Source organism: Staurois parvus, unplaced genomic scaffold (assembly GCF_062004578.1).
Source record: "Staurois parvus isolate SC_StPar_1 unplaced genomic scaffold, SC_StPar_1.0 ptg000155l, whole genome shotgun sequence".
Taxonomy (NCBI): Eukaryota; Metazoa; Chordata; class Amphibia; order Anura; family Ranidae; genus Staurois; species Staurois parvus.
Genome location: NW_028317951.1, coordinates 1,728,662 through 1,752,940, shown reverse-complemented (window position 1 = coordinate 1,752,940; position 24,279 = coordinate 1,728,662). Strand labels below are relative to the sequence as shown.

At 41.7% G+C, this 24,279-nt stretch overlaps 1 protein-coding gene across 1 annotated transcript in view; it reads left to right on the top strand.

Annotated features, from left to right (window-relative positions):
• Positions 1-23,708, top strand: part of VEPH1 (ventricular zone expressed PH domain containing 1) — a 468,187-nt gene extending 444,479 nt beyond the window's left edge. The window contains exon 14 of the mRNA XM_089675407.1: positions 23,054-23,708. Within this exon, the coding sequence (XP_089531533.1) occupies positions 23,054-23,290 (237 nt within the window). The 3' untranslated portion in view covers positions 23,291-23,708. The remainder of the gene's footprint in view (positions 1-23,053) is intronic.
• The last annotated feature ends 571 nt before the right edge of the window (positions 23,709-24,279 follow it).

Genomic DNA, 24,279 nt, shown 5'->3' with positions numbered 1-24,279 from the left:
TGGGACACCTCTCCAGTGGGGACAAAGGCTACAAGGGAAATATTTATTTTAGTAAAATACAACCTCTGTAAGGATTTTCATGATCACTACAAAAGAACCTATACATAAATATAGATAGAGGAAGGCATGTGGATGTAATTTACCTAGAATTTGCTAAAACATTTGATACAGTACTCCACAAAGACTTTGTTTACAAATTAAGGTCTATTGAAATTGAATTTGTATATACAGGGATAGAAAACTGGTTACAGGAGTGCTCCTAGTGGGCTGTAAGACATGGCTCAATTTCCAAATGGTTTAACCACTTGCCCTCCTGAGGATTAACCCCCCTGGCCCCATGACCAGGCCATTTTTTGCATTTCATTAGTTTAACTGACAATTGCGCGGTCATGCAATGCTGCATCCAAATGAAAACTTACATCCTTTTTTTCCCACTAATTGAGCTTTCTTTCGGTGGCATTTGGTTGCCTGTGAGTTTTTTTATTTTTTGCGCTATAAGCAAAAAAAAAACCCCGACAATTTTGAGAAAAAAACGATATTTTGGAATTTTTGTTATTAACCACCTCCGGTCTGTCATATTACTATATTGCTATATGAATAGAGCAGGTTGGAGCATCTGTTAAACTTTTCCTGCCATCTATGTGTCTATGGGAGGAGATTCCCTGTCAGGACAGAAAGTGATGGAAAATGAACATTTCTCCAATAAGGATGTAATTAAAAACACATTTTAGTAGCCTGAGGAAGGGTTACAATTGCTGACAATGTTTTATTGCTCTCTGTGGTTTCCAGTACTGGTGACAAGAACATCCCCATTTTCCTCTATGGACATTACAGGGACAGAAAGAACAGAAGATTTTTCTAATAGGGTGACAGACGAGACTAAAATCTTGGTAGAAATAAAGATAACAACTTTGACTAGAGTAACATTTTGTAGTCAAATATGAGAAAACCCCAATAAAACAGATTTTTTAAATTTGAGAAATTATGTGAATTATGTTTTCCTATTCACACAGCATACCTAAAATATTTTTTTAACTATTTATTACCTTTTAGTTATTTCTAAGGAGAAGGTGTCATGGGTTACTGCAGACATTTCTCTGTGTGACCTGTCCAAATAGTTGGGCTGGGGACTGGCTGAGTTCAGTTCTCATTAACATGCAATGGAAAAGCCCAGCTCCTAAACCTTTAACCTTTTCTTAAGACAGACAGGGGTTGAATTACCAAAATTACCAAAACTGGATAGTGCAAAATCTGGTGCAGCTCTACATGGTAACCAATCAGCTTTTACCTTCAGCTTGTTTAACCACCTCCCGCCCGCCATATAGTAATATGACGGGTGCAAGGTGGTTCTCTCGTTCTGGGAGGACGTCATTTTCACTACACATGCGCAGCTCAGGGAGTGCGCAGCGCGGCGATCGGCGTAGCGCTGTGTCCCACGGACACAGCGGATCACAGATCATGGAAAGAGCCGAAGATGTCGGCTTGGTCATGTGACCAGCTGTGTCCAATCACAGCTGATCACATGTATACAGGGGAATGCCGGTTATCGGCATTTCTCTCTTCTCGAGCTGTCACGCTGACAGCTCGAGAGGAGAGGAGAGCCGGTAATCAGCTTTCCGCGGAGTGGACATGTACACTGATCATCAGGGCACTGATGATCAGTGTGCCCTGATGATCAGTGTAGCCCCAGCAGTGCCACCTGTCAGTGTCCATCAGTGCCTTATGTCAGTGCTCATCAGTGCCTCGTGCCAGTGCCCACCAGTGCCACGTATCAGTGCCTACCAGTGCACATAAATGCCACATAGTGCCCATCTGAGCTGCCTTTCAGTGTCACCCATCAGTGCCAGTCAAATCCACCTATCAATGCCAATCAGTGCCACCTATCAGTGCCAGTCAGTGCCGCCTATCAATGCCAGTCAGTGCTGCCTATCAGTGCACATCAGTGCTGCCTAACAGTGCCAGTCAGTGCCGCCTATTAGTGCCAGTCAGTGCCGCCTATCAGTGCTGCCTATCAGTGCCGCCTATCAGTGTCATGTATCAGTGCTGCCTTTCACTGCCCATCATTGATGCCTGTCAATGCCCATCAGTGCCACCTACCAGTGCCTCCTCATCAGTGCCCATCAGTGTCCATCAGTGCAGCCTATCAGTGCCCATCAGTGCAGCCTCATTAGCTCACATCAGTGAAGGAGAAAAATCACTTATTTACAAAATTTTATTACAAAAACTAAGAAAAAACTTTTTTCAAAATTTTCAGTGGTTTTTGGTTTGTTTAAGAAAAAATAAAAAAACCAGAGGTGATTAAATACCACCAAAATAAATCTCTATCTGTCTCAAAAAAATGATAACATTTCATATGTGTACAGTGTTGTTTGACCACGCAATTGTCATTCAAAGTGTGACAGCGCTGAAAGCTGGAAATTGGCCTTGGCAGGAAGGGGGTATAAGTGCCCTGTAGGCATTAAACATGTTCAGTAAAAAAAATTTAAAAATAAAATTTCATCATATATTTAGGCCAAAATGTATTCTGTGACATGTCTTTGCTAAAAAAAATTCCAATATGTGTAAATTTATTGGTTTACGTGAAAGTTATAGAGTTTACAAATGGCAGTATAGATAATGGGATTTTTTTTCTACTAGTAATGGCGGCGATCAGCGACTTTTAGCGGGACTGCGGCTGACATTCTGACACTGGAGGGGGAACTAACTTGGTGTCACTGACACCCCAGTGACACCAATACAGTGATCAGTGCTAAAAAAAAGCACTGACACTGTACTAATGGCACTGGGCAGGAAGGGGTTAATGTGAGGGGCGATCAAAGGGTTAACTATGTGCTGGGATTGTTTTATTAGGGGAGTGTGTTCTTCACTGTAAGCACACTGATCGGGATGGCTCAGCAGTGTACTTAAGCTGACAGGGAGGAAAATTGTTTGTGAACAAAACAATCTTCCTCCCTGTCGGAGATACTCGGTAATCACCTGGCGCCGGTGGGTAATTACCGCTCGGGACCCGATGATTGACATTCACGGCCCTGAAAATGCAAAATCACATATATATATATATATATATGTGTGATTCTGCGCACAGTTGCCGCCCTGTAGCAGTATATTTGTTATATGGCGGTCCTTAAGCGGTTAAAGTTGTGAGGGGTGTGTTCCAGGGATCTGTCCTAAGACCAATTCTGTTTAACTTGTTCATACATGACATAGAGGTTGGAATGAATAGATCAATTTCAGTGTTTGCTGATAATATCAAACTAAACAGGGCAATAGGGTTTAGCATTAGGATATACAGTCATGGCCAAAAATATTAGCACTCCTGCATTTCTGTCAGATAATGCACCACCTCGCCCAGAAAATTGTTGCAATTACAAATGTTTAGGCATTCTCATGTTTATTTCTTTTGTTTGTATTGGTATGACATAAAAAAAAGTAGAGAACCAAAAATTCAAATCTGACACATTCCACGCAAAACCCCACAAATGGACTGGACAAAATTATTGGCACCCTCAATTTAATATTTGGTAGCACAAAAAATAACTGAAATCAATTGCTTCCTGTAACCATCAATGTGTGTCTTACATCTCTCTACTGGAATTTTGGACCACTCTTCTTTTGCCAACTGCTCCAGGTCTCTCAGATTGGAAGGGTTCCTTTTCATAACTGCTGTTTTGAGATCTCTCCACAGGTGCTCTATTGGATTGAGATCTGGACTCATTGCTGGCCAATCCAGTGCTCTCCAGTGCTTTGTCTGAAACCATTTCTGGGTGCTTTTTTAACGTTTGTTTTGGATCATTGTCCTGCTGTAAGACCCATGACCTCTGACGGAGACCCAACTTTCTGACACTGGACCCTACATTACATTCTATTGCTGAGGCTGCAGTGCACAAGAATTCCTAGATCCTTTGATTCCTCAGAACTTCTCTTCCTAAATAGTAACTTTCATGCATGTTTTTAGCTCCCAAGTGCATTACTTCACATTTTTCAGTATTCAATCACATCTGCCATGTAGCTGCCTTTAATTTAAGGTCTTCTTGTAAAGTTGCTATAGTAGCAACTGGAAAAAACCTGGCTGCTCTCTCTCTCATTTTTTCTGTGAAAAAAAATGCAATCTACTAAAAGTGTAAACAGTGTGCAAAGAGGCAAAGCAATATTTCTGGCTTTTATTTGTGAGATACAGTTTAATTATTTGGATAAAAGCTGCCCGGTTCCTCCTCTGCAGCCTAGTAAAAGTACAATTTTTCTGTTTGTTTTTTTAAGTGAAATAGTACATTGTAAATTTGATTTTGTTAATTAAAACCTGCCTCATCTCTCCCTGTAAAACAGCAGCATAGTAAAAGTGCTTACATAGTGTGCATGGAGTCAGTACAATATATAGCATCTGGCTCTTTCTGTGAAATAGTTCATGGTGTATCCCTTTGAAACTGTGACCTTGTAAAAGTGCAGTACTGTACATGAAGTCAATACAATATTATTGGATAAATACACTTTTTTTAAAAAAATGAAAGTTACCTGATATCTGCCAGTAATGCTGCTTAGTAAAAGTGATTGAATACAATGAATTGAGCTGGTACAATATTTTCTGGCTCTGTAAAAAATAAAATCACTCTAATTTTGATTTCTCGATTAATAGATGCCTGGTGTCTCCCTTTAAAATTGTAGCCTACTAAAAAAAGCACTCACGTTCTGTGCTTACAGTCACTACAATATTTATGACTTTTTCTGTGAAATAAATACATTTCAAATATTTATTTTTTGATTAAAAACTGCCAGGTGTCTCCCCATCAAGCTGTGACCTAGGAAAAGTGCTTAAACTTACTGTGCCTAAAATCAATACAATATTTGTGTTTATGTAATTTCTTGATTAAAAAGTGAATGGTGTATCCCTAAATCTGCTTGCATAGTGTGTCTGGAGTCAGTACAATATTTATATCTTGATTTCCTGATTAAAATATGCCTGGTGTCTCCCTGTCAAATTGCAGCCAAGTGTTTAAATAAAAAATTGTTTAAATAATGTGCATGGCATCAATGCATTAATTCTGTCTTTTTTCTATGAAATAATACATTTCAGTTTTGATTTCTTGATTTAATGCTACGTGGTGTTTTCTTGTGAAACTGCAACCTAGTAAATGAGCTGAAATACTGTGTATGGAGTCTTTATAATTCCTGCTTTTGTATGTGGAATAATATTCTCTAATTTTGATTTCTTGATTAAAAGACAGCTGGTGTCTCCCTGTGAAACTGAGCCCTATTAAATGTGCTTCAATATTGTGCATGGAGTTGGTACAATATATCTGGCTTTTTCTGTGAAATGACACACTCTATTTTTATTTCATGATTATAAATTAGGCTGTTCTCTAACTGTGAAAATGGGGCCTAGTTAAAATGCTTAAATACTGTGTATGATTTCAATACAATATTTTTAAGCTTTTTTTCTGTGAAATAAAAAACTCTCATTTTGATTTATTAACTAAAAGATTTCTGCTGTTGCCCTCTGGAAATGTGGCCTCAGCATTTTCAACCTTAGCAGAAGCCAATAAATGCCACAAAATTATAGCCCTAACCTCTGCTTCACTTACAGTCTCCTGTGCACTTACAGTCTCTACTGCTCCTCTGCTGCATGATAGTCTCCATTGCTCCTTTTCCTCTATTGTGTGATGTGCCAGCAAACAGAATTCACACAGCTGAAGTAAATAATCAATATAATATATCTAATATTTTTATTTCCTGACATTGTCAGCTCCATCTAGTGGTCATAATGTGGTATTTTCCTGATTGAGGTATTTTAGGGAAAAATTGCATTATGGCCACTAGATGTATCTTATATCTTAGGAAAAAAACATATTAGGCATATTATCGGGATTATCTGTGAGAGTTGTGTAAATGCTGTGACATTCATACAGCAAATGATTTAGAAATAGATCCCTTATTGTTCATCGAATCTGTACAATATTTTTGACTATTGTCTGTGAAATAATATACTCAACTTTTTATTTCACAATGAAACCTACCTTGTCTCTGTCTCTTACATTGCAGGCCAAAATATCTGCTTATGTATTGAGCATTGACTGCACAATATTTCTGGCTATTGATTGTAAAATAATACACTCTAATTTTTATTTCTTGGGCCCCGGAAAAAAGTAGTTAGACTTTGCTCTAGGTTACTCTAAAACAGTGTGAGAAGAAAAGTTCCCAAACTTCCACTTTGCTTCTGCATTATGAAAATTATAATGAAAGGAAAGTCTGGAACTGCCTTTACCTTAGCATAGGGTTCCAATTTCATGTGGTCTGTAGAGAGTACAAAATGGGGGAGCATTAAATTTGTAACAGAACCATAATAGCAGTGATTTTTATCAGTCTCATGTAAAATGTCCCCAGTTTCTAATTGTCTCCTGTAGAATATCTCTAGTCTCCAACCATGCTTGCAGTATGTTCACAATCTCTGACCATCCTTCACAGTAAGTGCAGTTTCTGACACTCTTCTGCAGTACATATAATGAACTTGTGGGATTATAACCTGACCTGTTAAGCCTGTAGCCTGTATGGGGCCTAACTTCTGCTTGCTAATGGAGGCCTAAAGTTGGGCCATAGGCTGTCTCACCTGGAAGAAGAAGAAAGCTACCCAGGATTGAGAGCCTGAGATGGAGGCTCTGTTTGAGGAGGGAGCTAGTTGGAGTTGGATCCTTGCAGTGACCTGGTGACTCTCCTGAGAGAAAAGACAAAGAAGGTGGCCAGTTGGAGTGTACTAAATACAATGTTTCCGGTGTCAGCTTGATGGTCCTTTACACTGTACAAGCTGGCAGGGTAGCTAGAGTCTTTAAGTGTTGCCATGGATATCTGCAGCCCTCTCTCACCATTTTCTTTAAGCAATAATATCTCAAAAAGACACTAAAGTGACCGGTACCCAGTGTTTCTCAGTCCCATATACTGTATCTAACCATGGACTCTAGAGCCCTGGTAAATGTCAGTCGACCCAGCTCCTGGGGATTCCTCACATGCCTCTGGGGGTTAGGGGTTGCTACATAGATATACATTATTGAAATAAATAACCTACATTTTTATAGCTCTGCCAATAGAAACCATTGATAAGTTTGTTTTCATTCTGCTATTGAAAACATTTGTGTGAAATTAATAAAAATATTGGTAACATTCCTCAAACCTCAGATTAATATAAACCAAAACTGGAACCTGATACTCAGTATGCAGAAATCCTCTTAGCACCAGTGGGTGAGAATATGTCACTACTAGCTTTGTTTCATAAGTGGCCCCCTCTGTGAGCAATTGCATTACTGTAGGAAAATATTTCTAGACCCAAACATAAGAAAGAAATCAATGGTTGGCCCGCTTTCTCTATATGGATTTTGTGACTACCATTTTCCATGTTTTGACAGACCCTTGTAGTTTCTTGACAGCTAGAAGTGATTTTAGTGTTTCATTATCGTTCTGCTAAGGATCTTCCAAGTTATTGTGTTAAAAGTCAAACTGGGAATTGGTGTGATGAAAATTAAAAAGTGAAAAGACATGTTGTGTTTTACACTCCAAATCCTAAATACATTAATGAAATATAGCTCTTGTTTTACTGTTCTGCTAAGTCTATTTAGATATCGTCCAAGAAGTCTTGTAATTGGAAAATGCAGGGTCTGTGTAATCCAGAAATCTTGATTTTATTTGCAGTGTTGGTGCTGACAGCACTTCTGTAATACTATATTTAACTTAATTGTACTGTATGTAAAGAACAATCTAGCAATTGTAAAATCCACTTTGGAGCAGGACAGAATTTTGTCCCCCCACTAGGTATTTCCTGCTGTGTGAAACTGGTAGGGAAATTTACTTGCACTTCCAGCACACCATTGACAAGCTCAGTATGGCTGGCTTTTCAGTCACCTTAACATGGTTACTAGTCTTGGTGAGTTCTTTATTAGAAAAAATGTAATCATTTAAAGTTTGATCTGCCAGCAATTTGTGAATTTTGGATTTTCTCTACATGCAGAGGTATGAGAGCTCTCTCACTTTGTTGTAGTGTAAAATCGAGGGTTCTTTTCAGGTAATCCCTGTTCTCAAATGTTTTATACAATGCCTTGTACTTACAGTTTGTCTCATGGTCCTCAATTGTGAGATACCAAGGTGGTCTTTGAGATTTTCAGGGAGGGCATTCTGTAATGTCAGTAGTGGATTACACGTTGTGGATTTTGTGTACAGTGTGCTGTGTAGTTGATAACCCTTAACAAACACCATAAGAAATGCTGTACCTGTCTGGGAACTCGCAGGATTAAATACAATGCTTTTAGTTATAGAGTTTACAACATCCAAAAACAATTGCATCTAATGCTTAGGTTGGGAAAAATGTCATCAATATGCCTTTTCACATTTTTTTTACATGTGTTTCCTCTATCCACCAAATACATTGGCATACAAAGGGGCTGCAAAGCTTCCCATGGCAGCTCCCCTTGTTTCCAAATAAGATTCCTTTTCAATGGGTTAACGTCCCCCTTACCTTAATGGGACATGTACATTAATTTAAAATGGGTTTCCTTCCAAAATTCTTATATATCCAAGCTAATTCACCTATCTACTTCCCCAAAAAGATCTTTTGAGATATTGATTCTTTTCCTTCTACTTTTCTTTTGCACCCCAAAGTGGCCAGACCCTCTTGAGGTACTACAGCTTCCTACCTCTTGTGGTGGTCTGGCACTCCCTAACCTTCAGTTATATTAATGTGCTACCAAGCTGGCATATATTCATTGGTGGCTTTTCCCACAATTAAATAATCCTGCTACTATGACTGAGGCTTCCATCGCTTCCTCATATGAAACACAGACTAATCATATATACAGATGCACTGTCCCTACTGCATTGGAAACTACTATATTGAAAACCCCATTGAGGATGTAGAGCTGTGATCAAAAGTTTGCATACCCTTGAAGAATTGGTAATATACAGTATGTACCATTTAAAAAAAACACAAGTGAGTGGCAAAACACATTTCTTTTATTTCTTATGGCTTTTCTTTTATTTCTTATGGTATTCATATTCAACTGTAGGTCATAACAGAATGACACAATCATAAAACAAAACATTGCAAACAAGTGAAATGACCTCTGTTCAAAAGTCTGCATACCCTTAGTTCTTATTATTGTGTATTGGACCCTTTACCATCAGTGACACTGTGCAGTCTTTCGTAATAGTTGTCTATCAGGCCCCGAATTCTTACAGGTGGTATAGCTGCCCATTCGTCTTGGCAAAATGCCTCCAGGTCATGCAGTCTTTGGTCGTCTTGCATGAACCGCATGTTTGAGATCTCCCAAGAGTGGCTCAATGATATTAAGGTCAGGAGACTGTGATGGCCACTCTAAAACCTTCACCTTTTTCTGATTTAACCACTGCTGGGTCAACTTGGCATTATGCTTAGGGTCATGGTTGTGCTGGAAAGTCCAATAGTGTCCTATGTGCAGCTTTCGTGCAGAAGAATGCAAACTGTCTGCCAGTATTTTCTGATAACATGCTGCATTTATCATACCATACTTTTTCACAAGATTCCCTGTGCCTTTAGAGCTCACACACCAAAACATCAGTGAGCCTCCACCATGATTCACAGTGGGGATGGTATTCTTGTCACTATAGGCCTTGTTGACCTCTCTGCAAAACATAACGCTTATGGTTATATTTTGGTCTTGTCGCTGCAGTTTACAGTGTGCCAGAAGCTGTGAAGGTGTTGTTGGGCATATTGTAACTGGAATTTTTGTGGCATTGGAGCAGTAGAGGCTTTTTTCTGGCAACTCAACCATGCAGCTCATTTTTGTTCATGTATCGTTGTATTGTGCTCCTTGAAACAACCACGCTGCTTTTTTCCAGAGCAGCCTGTATGTAGGTTACTCATGAGTTTTTCTTTGTATCCCAGACAATTCTTCTGGCAGTTTTGGCTGCAATATTTCTTGGTCTACCTGACCTTAGCTTGGTATCAAGAGATTCCCGAATTTTACACTTCTTAATAGGTGATGGAACACTGCTGACTGGCATATTCAAAGCTTTAGATATCTTTGTATATCCTTTTCCATCTCTATAAAGTTCCATGACCTTGTTACACAGGTCTTTTAACAGTTATTTTCTGCTTCCCATGGCTCAGTATCTTACCTGCTCGGGGCATCCACGTGAGAGCTAATAAATTCATTGACTGTTTATACACGGACACTAATTGTAATTTACAAACCCACAGATGTGGGAAATTAACATTTGATTGCTATTTTAACCTGTGTGTGTCACCTTGTGGGTCTGTACCAAGGCCAAACATGCCAGGGTATGTAAACTTTTGATCAGGGACATTTGCGTGATTTCTGTTATCAATATGATTTAAAAAGGAGCCAAACAACTATGTGATAATATATGTCTTCATATGATCACGATCTTTAACCAGTTGCCGACCCCAGATAGCCAAATGGCTACACTGCGGCCGGCCAGTTCTGGGAGGGCGTCATATGACGTCCTCCCAGAACGCGCTCTCGGGCGAGCATCCGACGATTTCCGTGATCGTTGTGTCCTACGGACACAGCTGATCATGTGATGTGGTAAAAGGCCAATCACAGCGGCCTTTTACCACGTGATCAGCCGTGTCCAATGACAAGCTGATCACAGGGAAATGCAATTGCCGGTTCTCGGCTGCACTTTCCTCACGCTGTCAGATCGTGAGGAAAGTACTGCCGAGAACTGGCAGTTGTCAGAGCAGGGATCGGCACCGATCATCAGGGCACTGATGATCAGTGCCCTGATGATCGGTGCCCAGCAGTGCCACCCACCAGTTCCGCCCACTTGTGCCCAGCAGTGCACCCACCTGTGTCCAGCAGTGCAACCACCTTGCCCAGCAGTGCCCACCAGTGCCATCCAGAAGTGCCACCTACCTGTGCCCAGCAGTGCCACCCACCTGTGCCCACCCACTTGTGCCCACCAGTGCCACCCACCTGTGCCCACCAGTGCCACCCACCAGTGCCCATCCGTGCAGCCCAGCAGTGCTGCCAGTCAGTGCCACCAGTCAGTGCCCAGCGGTTGTGCCAGTCAGTGCCCAGCAGTTGCGCCAGTCAATGCCTAACAGTGCCGCCAGTCAATACCTAGCAGTGCCGCCAGTCAGTGCCCAGTAGTGATGCCAGTCAGTGCCATCTATCAGTACCCATCATCAGTGCCGCCTATCCGTGCCACCTCATCAGTGCTGCCTATCAGTGCTGCCTATCAGTGCCCTTCAGTGCTGCCCATCAGTGCTGCCTATCAGTGCCCATCAGTGCTGCCTCATCAATGCACATCAGTGAAGGAGAAAAATTACCTGTTTGCAAAATTTTATAATAGAAACAAAAAACTTTTTTTTTTCAAATTTTTTGCAATTTTTTGTTTATAACACAAAAAGTAAAACACCCAGCGTCTAGTAAATACCAGAAAAAGAAAGCTCTATTTGTGAGAAAAAAATGATAAAAATTTCATATGGGTACAATCTTGCATAACCGCGCAATTGTCAATCAAAGTGCGACAGTGCTAAAAGCTGAAAATTGGCCTGGTAAAGAAGGGGGTATAAGTGCCCGGTAGGCAAGTGGTTAAATAATAGACATCCTGTTTGTGCTGAAGACCGTGCTGGACTGACTGGATCAGTCACCGGTCGTAGGTGGCTGTGTGGGTGGGTAAAGATATGTCCCTCAAGTCAGTTGTGTCCAATGGTGGATCCCTGTGGTAAACTCTCTTGGGGATTGTGCTGCTACCTTTCTGGTATAGCATTATGGCCGTTTCCACACGTAGACTTGGAATAATATGAAAGAAGGAGTGCCGGATGTCCAAAAGAATTCACTTTTGCTGGTAGATTAAGAGGCTTTTATTGAGTACTAGGAGGCCTTAATATAGATATAGACCTTAACTGCTTCATTTCCAATTATTAATTGATCCCTAGTACCAGGAGGCCTTAATACAGTTTGTTTTATATGCAATTTCTAATTGATATATCACCCAATTCGAAGTTCCTCTTCTTTTTGTTGGGTATAAATGTATATCCATATATTATGGTAAGGGCTGTACTAGAGTATCCATTTTTGGTATGAGTGCTTGTCCATATATCATGGTATGGGGTCATGCTATTTTAACTTTATAACATTTAGGCATTGTGTTATATTTTGATGTATGAGTTACATCCCCCTACCTGTACACCAATGTTTATGTATAGTTAGGTAATATTTAGGACATCCAGATATGTCTTTCATTGGGTTGAAGGCACATCCACCCCCTGTTTAGAGGCCAAGATGAACATAGCTTGAAGTCCACCACATTAAATTGGCCCGGATTTCCTGGTTTTTTCAATTTATGTAGAAAATTATGCCCACATTGTACTGTGGTAGATCCGGACCTCAGCAAAATCAGGGTATATGGGTTTTTCCCTTTAATCTTGATGTAGCTTCATTTGTGGGGTTGTGGTGTAATATCATTAGAACTTCGGAATCATGGTGTCCGGAGTCGAGAAATACATGTTAAATCTGGTTTGGTTACCATATCTTGGTGACCGATATTAAGGCTATAAGCAGCATAGGATCACCTCCCAGTTATAATAAGTTTTAGTTATATATTTCCCTCAATCAGGATTATTTTCTATTCCATTTTAGTGTTTTATATGTCATGCAGTTTATTTGGATACATAGATTGGGACTCTGGTATTATTGCATCCAGAATTGGTTGATATGTGAGACCCCATTTGGTTTGATCATCATATTAGGGTAATTGTTCAATTGATTACTTCCTCAACACTCACTCTTCCATAAATGTACTATTTTTATAATATATGATAACTGATGATGTACGGAGTTGAACTTCAGCAATATGGCCTCCTGTTCTGGATAGTGCATACTGAAATCCTTAAGGGACAGACTACCACATCCCGGCCTCCGCCAGGAAATGCTAAGCATTGCTAGCTTACCATCTGGTATATACAGTATAACATCTCAGTGGGGCAATATGACTCTGCTCCTGAAGACGTCACTATAATGAAACACGTTGGGCGAGGATAATTCTGGTCTACACAAAGGTGTATGCAGAGTGTAACAGCATCCTAGAACATATTGTTTTTAAAGTGCTACATACATGGATATGATGTAAAGGCAATTTTATGTGATTTTACTTAAATAAAAACAGTATAAAGCTATGGAAGTTTCCCATTGATTATTCCTTCTGTGGTGGAGGAGAATTCGTGGTTGTTTTGGAGTATTGGAGTGTTTTCTTCTTACCGGGAGGATCCTGACTCAGGGGACAGTGGTCTTGGAAGCTCACAGGAAGCTGGTCCAATACAGGGGCTTGAAGCACCCAAAAGCGCTTTTTGTCCTACCTAAGTTTAGGTGGTCAACATTTTGCGGTGAGTGAAGCTCTAGAGGGGGAGTATGAGTGAATCACTCATCACTAATTGTTGTCAAGATCACCAGTATATCACTAAGTCACTATGGCATTTTAGTTGTGGAAGGTGTTTTGTAGCACCAGGACTTTATAATATGTACTGGCATATTTATTTGCTTATACATTGACCTTTTTTCCAAGGACATTTCCTTTTCAGAGGATCATTTCTAGCACAATATATACAGTGTGCTATTTTTCGGGAAGGGGTTTAGTAGTTCTTGCATTTTTTTTTATAGTTTGATACATGCATGTTTTCACTTATGGTTTGATTTGCTCATATGATATTTATTATTCTTTTTCCAAGAACACTTTAAGCTTTAGGGCAATTTCTTAGCACTATCAACATAGAGTGTCATTTTCAGGGGCAGGTATACAGTAGTCCCTGGTACATTTATTGATTGGTATATAGAGGTTTCACCTATGATTTATCACAAAAATTTCATGTGTTATTTTTAAAGTTTGTAGTAACACATTAAGTTAAGAGATAGGTGCATTGCAACACAAAACGCATGATTGGGATTTTTTTTATCGCTAGAGCTGAGATCACACCATTACACACTGTAGATGGAGGTGCATTGTAGCACCACTACTCTTTTTTTAATCATACACATTAATATCCCCTTAACTAGTGTCTCACAAGTATAGGAGTGGCAGTGCAGCATTCCATTTGTCCTAATGACAAGTGTATCAAGCCAAAGCGTTTCAGGAGAAAAGACTCTCCCTTCTTCAGGGCTGTTGCTGCATGCTAGGTCTACATTCTGGACACTGCACAATCTTTTAATTGTTAAAAGGTAAATATTTTGACATTGTAAAGCTGCTCCTCAGCAAATATACTATTGCTGTTGGCATGTTGGGGTTTTATGCTACCCCACAGACTTTTGGTATGCCATACCATCTTTACTGACCTTTGGGCAAGATTCATTTATGTTGGGTTACAGTTTAATGGTCTTTTTTCGCATTGTCCATTTGTACATTATAATTGATGTTTTTGTGCCGCGGTACATGCTTTCAGTATCTCATATAGGTATGATGTTTTTTCTAGTAAGCTGCGTGTTCATTTTTCGTTAATTTTATTTTTTTTAAATCAAATTTTACTTGCTTTGCTGTGGGAGACCAAAATATCTTGTTTGTAGTACTACCATTTGGGTTCTCCTCTGGATGCTGAGTGTTCACAGAAGTGCTTGTCATGCTTCTGGCTCTTTAAATCCAGGACATGTCACAGGTTACCTAGACAACCTGTTATTGAGGCACATCTCTTGTCTACCAACATCCTAAAGATGATTCAGTTCCTTAAAACCTTTGGCTGGATAGTCTACTTTCCAAAATCTGCTATCCAGCCCTCATACCCTCTGGAGTTCTTTGGTCTAATTCTGGACAAAGTCCAAGTCTTTCAGAAGAAAGGTGCTTTCCTCAGGATCTAAATGACACCCCTAAGTTTGCTTTTGCATGAGGGTTCTGGGCTTCAATCCAACATACTCATGACATGGAACAAGCAAATCCAATCCTTGGACCATCCAATGCTTCTGTCTAGCTCTGCCTGACATGGTGGATCTCCAATCCTGCCCTGGAATTGGGAAAGCTTTTTGTTCCATGCCAGTCTTATGGACCAGGGTAGAGTTTACATCATGCCTGCAGGAGTCAAAACTTCCCATCAACAATTTGGAACTGAGATCCTTCAGATAAATATTATTATGGTGATTCCTTGGACTTATTACAAGCTGGCTTATGCCTTCCCTTCAATGAACATTCTCCCTAAACTGTTAAGCAAGATAGAGGAAAAAAGGGTTCTGGTGATTCTCATCGCACCAAACTGATCCAGCAGAACATGGTACACAAACATGCTGAAACTTCTGGTAGATGAGTCTTAGCTTATTCCAAACAGACCAGACTTACTGCCTCAAGTCCATCCTGCTTACCAGTCACTGACTTTAACAGCATGGCTGTTGAAGCCCAAATCCTCATAGATATGAGGAATTTCTGACTCTGTTATTCTCACTTTACTCATAGCATGAAAATCCAACTTCTGCAAAATGTACCATTACACCTGGAAGGCCTAATTGCCTGGTGCCAGAACAGGAAGCTGTGTCCAAGTGAATACTCTGTCACACATATTTTGGAATTTCTTTAATCTGGGTTCGAGCAGAGTCTTGCACTGGGTACCCTCAAGGAACAGCTTCCTACTTTATCCATTCTGTTCCAGAAACCTCTTACCTTGCAATTCCCAATCAAGACTTTTCTTCAGGGAGTTGCTCAGATAAATCCCCCAATTCTACCTCTTGTGTAACCTTGGGATCTGAATTTGGTGCTCTGTGTTCTTCAGAGACCTCCTTTTATTCTGTTAGAAAGCTTCACTTGTAAGGTTGATGGTCATTGCTTCTGTATTGCTGAGTTTATCACATTTCTTGTAAAGAGCCCTTTCTTGTTTTGAAAAAGGTGGTTTTCAGACCAAAATCTTTCTTTCTGTCTAAGGTGGTCTCTTCTTTACACTTCAATGACAACATTGTCCTTCCTTCCCTCTATCATGCCTGGAAGATGTCAGGGCTATCAGGTTCTACCTGGCAGCCACAGCCTCTCTTCACAAGCTTAAGTTTGTTCTGCCTGTGGGCCCTTGTAAAAGGCATCCTGCTTTCCACTCCACCATTGCTAGGCGGATTAGGAAACTTATATCCAGGGTCTACTCCACCAGGACTTATCTTTTAGAGCCCATTCCACCTCTTGGGCTTTTCAGCATCAAGCATCTGCTTTGAAGATTTCCAAGGCCACCACCTGGTCCTCTGTTCACACATTCTCTGTAAATTCCTTATTTTGGAGTATAGTATAGGACACTGGCCCCTCCTCTCTGTTTGAGTATTCCTTATTACTTGCTAATAAACTAAAAGCTCATGGAGTCTTCAGGGTTACATGAGTATGCTCTATGGGTGGCTCTAGCAACTTTTTTTGTTATTGGTCAACTACCTGAATGTAGCCTACATGTAACCCATGGTCTATGAATGCATGTCCCGTGTCCTCTGACATGTAGTAACAATTAATTTTTGAAGTGCAGCTCCAGACTTTGCTTGCCTTCTAAAATGAAAGAGATGCTGGCCATGAGAGAGCTTCCTCACTCTAGTGCTCCATAAATATTTACAAGGAAAGCCACGCATCATACCTTTAGAGCAAGTTTATTCAAGGTTTGTAAACTGACAGTCCCCGCTTGTAGTTATGCCTCCTCTGATGTGTTTTATTCTTTTGCCACTGTTACCAACTATGATGATCACAGTGATCAAATGACGAGGAAGCCTATATTCCTATTTATCTCGTTGATCAGGTCACTGATTCAAAGCAGTTTAGCAGGAAGGTTAGCATGACAGCTAGGTCAGTAGCATCTTCACGAGGATATAACCTATCATGCAGCTGCCGTGTTTTTCTTATGACAGCTTTCTTTTAATGTCTGTTGTATTTGACCTTACCTTTGAGGCTACATGCTGCATTCCTACTGGTGCATAAAATAGGCAGCATTCAAACATAAAAAGCTGCATCAGTGATTATTACACATTTTGAAAAATGTAGAAACACACAGCAAGAACACATGTATGTACCGGTACTTCGACAATATAGTTATTATAATCCATGGAGGGGTGGTATGCTTTGTATAATGTTTATATATTTGTTCTAAACAGTAGCTTGATGTTTTGAGAACATGGAGTGTGTGTGTAAGGTATTGAATATATGCTTGGTGCATTTTTGCAATAGGAGCATGCAGTACAGCAAGCCCGTACCTCCAGGGGTGTATTTACCACAAGGCAAACAAGGCATTTGCCTAGGGCGGTAATTTTCAGTGGGGCAGCAGCATGTTTCAGTGGGGCAGCACCACCCCTGAAAGAAGGGATGGAAGAAGGAACACACGCAGCATGGGGACCAGGTGGAATCTGAGAGAGGCTGCAGGCTGCTTGATTGTGTATGCAGAGCCTGACTCTTGTTCCCAGGGATTTACGGAGCTGTGAAGGTGAGTGTCTTATCTCTTCCCGGGGTGGGGGCTTGCCAGTGTATGGGGGGTGGTGGTAGTGGAAGGCTCTCTCGGGTGGGGGGCTGCGGTGTTGTTGGTCAATGTCAGGCTCTCTTCGTGGGGGAGGGAGGTGTTGGCCGGTGTCAGGGTCTCTCCGTGGGGGAAGCCAATTTTTGTGTTGCCTAGGGCAGCACAAAACCTAAATACACCACTGCATACCTCACAACCCTCCCACATTACAGGTAATATCAATACATTCACAGCATTCCACAGATCCAGACTGTGTTCCAGGGCCCAGTGCAGAACTGCACATTCTGGCAGTTTCAGTGGTGATGGGGGACAAGGGGAGAGCTCCAGCACAGGAGTGCACAGAAAGGCTCTGACATGTCAGTATTGCAGGGTGGCAGGAAAGGCAGGCAAGTGGCAGTGGTATCAGGCAGTGATCGCTGCCATTTTCCATATATGTATATGTACACAGGCAGCTTGTACACATAAGCACTTGCTGAGGACCCCCTTCTAGGTCTAGGAAGTGAATAGTGATCTGGGATGCTAATTTATGCATCTGCACTGAAACTGTATGTACGTCAGACACACCAAATATAAAGTACCTCATTCTGTACTCTGCACAGAGAGTTCCCTTTTCTACACCACCTCATTAGGTTCTTTCTGCTGTGCGTTCACAATTCTATCCTGCCTCTATTCCACACCGCCTCTTTCTGTACTCTGCACTGTGTGCTCCCTATTCCACACCGCCTCTTTCTGTACTCTGCACTGTGTGCTCCCTATTCCACACCGCCTCTTTCTGTACTCTGCACTGTGTGCTCCCTATTCCACACCGTCTCTTTCTGTACTCTGCACTGTGTGCTCCCTATTCCACACCGTCTCTTTCTGTACTCTGCACTGTGTGCTCCCTATTCCACACCGCCTCTTTCTGTACTCTGCACTGTGTGCTCCCTATTCCACACCGCATCTTTCTGTACTCTGCACTGTGTGCTCCCTATTCCACACCGTCTCTTTCTGTACTCTGCACTGTGTGCTCCCTATTCCACACCGCCTCTTTCTGTACTCTGCACTGTGTGCTCCCTATTCCACACCGCCTCTTTCTGTACTCTGCACTGTGTGCTCCCTATTCCACACCGTCTCTTTCTGTACTCTGCACTGTGTGCTCCCTATTCCACACTGTCTCTTTCTGTACTCTGCACTGTGTGCTCCCTATTCCACACCGCATCTTTCTGTACTCTGCACTGTGAGTTCCCTATTCCACACCGTCTCTTTCTGTACTCTGCACTGTGCGTTCCCTATTCCACACCGTCTCTTTCTGTACTCTGCACTGTGTGCTCCCTATTCCACACTGCCTCTTTCTGTACTCTGCACGGTGTGCTCCCTATTTCACACCGCCTCTTTCTGTACTCTGCACTGTGCATTCGCTATTCCACACCTCCTTTTTCTGTACTCTGCACTGTGTGCTCCCTATTCCACACTGCCTCTTTCTGTACTCTGCACTGTGTTCCCCATTCCACACCACCTTTTTCTTTACTCTGCACTGTGTGCTCCCTATTCCACACCGCCTCTTTCTGTACTCTGCACTGTGTGCTCCCTATTCCACACCGCCTCTTTCTGTACTCTGCCCTGTGTGCTCCCTATTCCACACCGCCTCTTTCTGTACTCTGCACTGTGTGCTCCCTGTTCCACACTGCCTCTTTCTGTACTCTGCACTGTGTTCCCCATTCCACACCACCTTTTTCTTTACTCTGCACTGTGTGCTCCCTATTCCACACCGCCTCTTTCTGTACTCTGCACTGTGTGCTCCCTATTCCACACCGCCTCTTTCTGTACTCTGCCCTGTGTGCTCCCTATTCCACACCGCCTCTTTCTGTACTCTGCCCTGTGTGCTCCCTATTCCACACCGCCTCTTTCTGTACTCTGCACTGTGTGCTCCCTATTCCACACCGCCTCTTTCTGTACTCTGCCCTGTGTGCTCCCTATTCCACACCGCCTCTTTCTGTACTCTGCACTGTGTGCTCCCTATTCCACACCGCCTCTTTCTGTACTCTGCACTGTGTGCTCCCTATTCCACACCGCCTCTTTCTGTACTCTGCACTGTGTGCTCCCTATTCCACACCGTCTCTTTCTGTACTCTGCACTGTGTGCTCCCTATTCCACACTGTCTCTTTCTGTACTCTGCACTGTGTGCTCCCTATTCCACACCGTCTCTTTCTGTACTCTGCACTGTGTGCTCCCTATTCCACACTGTCTCTTTCTGTACTCTGCACTGTGTGCTCCCTATTCCACACCGCCTCTTTCTGTACTCTGCACTGTGCGTTCCCTATTCCACACCGCCTCTTTCTGTACTCTGCACTGTGTGCTCCCTATTCCACACCGCCTCTTTCTGTACTCTGCACTGTGTGCTCCCTATTCCACACTGCCTCTTTCTGTACTCTGCACTGTGTGCTCCCTATTCCACACCGCCTCTTTCTGTACTCTGCACTGTGCGTTCCCTATTCCACACCGTCTCTTTCTGTACTCTGCACTGTGTGCTCCCTATTCCACACCGCCTCTTTCTGTACTCTGCACTGTGTGCTCCCTATTCCACACCGCCTCTTTCTGTACTCTGCACTGTGCATTCGCTATTCCACACCTCCTTTTTCTGTACTCTGCACTGTGTGCTCCCTATTCCACACTGCCTCTTTCTGTACTCTGCACTGTGTGTTCCCCATTCCACACCACCTTTTTCTTTACTCTGCACTATGTGCTCCCTATTCCACACCGCCTCTTTCTGTACTCTGCACTGTGTGCTCCCTATTCCACACCGCCTCTTTCTGTACTCTGCCCTGTGTGCTCCCTATTCCACACCGCCTCTTTCTGTACTCTGCACTGTGTGCTCCCTATTCCACACCGCCTCTTTCTGTACTCTGCCCTGTGTGCTCCCTATTCCACACCGCCTCTTTCCGTACTCTGCACTGTGTGCTCCCTATTCCACACCGCCTCTTTCTGTACTCTGCCCTGTGTGCTCCCTATTCCACACCGCCTCTTTCTGTACTCTGCACTGTGTGCTCCCTATTCCACACCGCCTCTTTCTGTACTCTGCACTGTGTGCTCCCTATTCCACACCGCATCTTTCTGTACTCTGCACTGTGTGCTCCCTATTCCACACCGCATCTTTCTGTACTCTGCACTGTGTGCTCCCTATTCCACACCGCATCTTTCTGTACTCTGCACTGTGTGCTCCCTATTCCACACCGCCTCTTTCTGTACTCTGCACTGTGTGCTCCCTATTCCACACCGCCTCTTTCTGTACTCTGCACTGTGTGCTCCCTATTCCACACTGCCTCTTTCTGTACTCTGCACTGTGTGCTCCCTATTCCACACCGCATCTTTCTGTACTCTGCACTGTGCGTTCTCTATTCCACACCGTCTCTTTCTGTACTCTGCACTGTGTGCTCCCTATTCCACACCGCCTCTTTCTGTACTCTGCACTGTGCGCTCCCTATTCCACACCGCCTCTTTCTGTACTCTGCACTGTGTGCTCCCTATTCCACACCTCATCTTTCTATACTCTGCACTGTGTGCTCCCTATTCCTCACCTCCTCTTTCTGTACTCTGCACTGTGTGCTCCCTATTCCACACCGCCTCTTTCTGTACTCTGCACTGTGTGCTCCCTATTCCACACCGCCTCTTTCTGTACTCTGCACTGTGTGCTCCCTATTCCACACCGCATCTTTCTGTACTCTACACTGTGCGTTCCCTATTCCTCACCGCCTCTGTCTGTACTCTGCACTGTGTGCTCCCTATTCCACACCGCCTCTTTCTGTACTCTGCACTGTGTGCTCCCTATTCCACACCGCCTCTGTCTGTACTCTGCACTGTGTGCTCCCTATTCCACACCGCCTCTTTCTGTACTCTGCACTGTGTGCTCCCTATTCCACACCGCAAAATAACTCTACAAAAGTCATAAAAAATGTGTCTGCCTTCCGGTTCTATATGAACTTAAAGACAGACATATTTTAATGACTTTTGTAGAGCCTTATTTTTTAATTCAGTGTTGTTAAACAATACAAATTTCTGCTTTTATATCAATTTTTTTGGTTTTTTTTTATATGTCCTTCAAAAAGTCCCTGGCTACGTATTAGTCCTCTATGTGTATTCTATAAGCTATGTTATGCCTTACATACTTCTGACTGCTGCACTGTAAACACTGTGATTTATATTATATAGTTCTGACCACTGCACTCTGTTAACTATGCTTTACATGACATACTATTGACCATGGTGTGTATTTTCTCAGCAGTTGCTGGTTACAATGTAGTCTCCAGCTATTTTAATGCAGTTCTTCTTTAACCCCTTGGTGGCAGCGCCTGCCGGCCCATTAAAGGGTTTCAGAAGCCAGGAGGTGGGGTGGGTTTAGGGTCATGTGACTGTCATGACACGCCGTCACAGCAGTCACATGATTGGAAAAGGTCCCGAAGGAAAGAGGAGATCGGGACCTTTCCGTGAGTACTGGACGTGTGCGCTGGGAGCGTGCAGGGCAAGCGGTCTCAGCACATATTTTTTTTAACAGAACGCAAATGTGCGGCCGCTCGACATCTAGGCCCAGACGCCCTGGAGGCCACACATTTGAATTCGGCTGGTGCCAAGAGGTTAAGGCAGGATTAGACAAAGCGTTAGCTGTCTGTCTATATTTTGTGCAAGGAAGAGCATGTGTAGAGAAAGATTTTAAATTTTTTAAAATTACCCTTTGTACTGAGAGATATGTACAATATATCTGTAAGACTCTCATTTGTGCCACTGTAATTGAGTATTTTGTGAGTACAAGGAATAAGGCATAACTGTTTGGTGTATATTGTGAGGATCAAATTCCATTAAGTTACCCCCCAATTTTCAGTGAAATTTAAGCACACCCAGAGGTCCTTGTCTCCTTAGGGTTTCCTTCATTCTCAAGTTCTAAAGTTTGGAGGTAGTCCAGGCAGTACCTATCATATAGGCAGTGACAGATATTGAGATATAAGTATCAGTCTCAAATTTGCAGGAGATGGTAGGCTTCACTGCCAAATAAAACTTTTTTCCATAAATTAACTGAAACAGTGCTATAAATATGTAGACATATTCCAAACTGCCTAAAAGACCCAATATATTCTCTGCCAAGTAACAAACTTACTATATTTTTCTTTCCTGCCTGCCAACAAGAGCCAGTTATGATTAAATGGCACGCAAGCTTCTCCCACCTTTTACCATGCATTCTACTCCTGATTGCTCCTTTTCTACTTACCAAAAAAATCATCTGTCTTGGCCACAATCATTTTATTCATAGAACCACAATTACAATGTATAGCTAAATCAACAGTAACGATGATATATTATTATTCAGTTTACGCAAACCATAAGCCATAAAGCAATCCATTTTTCGGAGGAGTAAGCCTGTTTTTGTTTATTGACTTGTTATATTTCTATGAGGGAACAGCAACTGTTATATTTGTATGAGGGAACAGCAACTGTTATATTTGTATGAGGGAACAGCAACTGTTATATTTGTATGAGGGAACAGCAACTGTTATATTTGTATGAGGGAACAGCAACTGTTATATTTGTATGAGGGAACAGCAACTGGGTTGAGAGCATTTTTTCAATTAACTGAAACAGTTCATTTTGATGTTTTTTCTTTTTTTTCAGAAAGATGACCCTGATGATTGTCCTATTGAGCTGAGTAAGGTTCAAAGTGTCAAAGCTGTTCCTAAGAAACGCAGGGACAGGAGCCTTCCCAGGGCCTTTGAAATCTTCACAGAAAATAAAACCTACGTGTTCAAGGCAAAGGACGAAAGGAATGCAGAAGAATGGCTGCAGTGTATCAATATCGCTGTTGCACAAGCCAAAGAAAGAGAAAATAGAGAGGCTACTACTTACTTATAGTGGGATAGATACTTTCCATATCCTCACAAGATCTTGAAGGCTCCAAGAAGATGAACAAAGACCAAACATACCAAAAAACTGTTATTGGCTTCATGTATGAAAAGTGAGCTAAGAGTAAATGTTAGCGCCATTCGTTTTTTTCAAACTGGACTTTGGAAATGACAAATAGGAGCTGCTTGGTTGCTATGGGCATCATTAGGCTTGTACTTTAGCACACTTTTCATACACCGTGCAGGTTCTGTGTTTTACATCCTGTCATTTGGTAATCTGTCAATAGTTTAGCATTTTATATCATATTGAAATACATGGCTTTAAATCATCAGTAACTTTAAACTTGTGATGTAGCACTTAATAAATTGTTATCAAGCACCAAATCTCAATGACAGAATTATAAAATAAATACTAGATATTTACACAAGTCGCATCTATGAATAGTAAATATTTATTAACAAATGTCAACATACATTAATTGTAAAAAACAAATAAAGGAGCACTCCCAACCCTGTGAAAGTCAATAGAGTCACAAGCCTAGGTACAAATAAAATCAAAATTCATTTTTAGCACTTGTCCTCCAGAGGATTTACCCCCCTTCCTGACCAGGCCATCTGCGCGGTCATGCAATGCTGCACCCAAATAAAATGTATGTCCTTTTTCCCCATAAATAGAGCTTTCTTTCAGTGGTTGTTTATCGCCTCTGCGGTTTTTATTTTTTGTGCTATAAAAAATAAAGATCTAAAATTTTTTAAAAAAGCAATATTTTTAACTTTTTGCTATTAAACATGTCCAGTAAAAAATTTAAAAAAATAAATAGAATTTCATCCTAAATTTATGCCAAAATGTATTATGCTACATGTCTTTGCTAAAAAAAATCCCAATACATGTAAATCAATGTAAATGTAATGTAAAGTTTCAGTGTCTACAAATGGCTGTATAGATATTGGAATTTCTTTTATTTATATATACTAGTAATGGCTGTGATCAGTGACTTA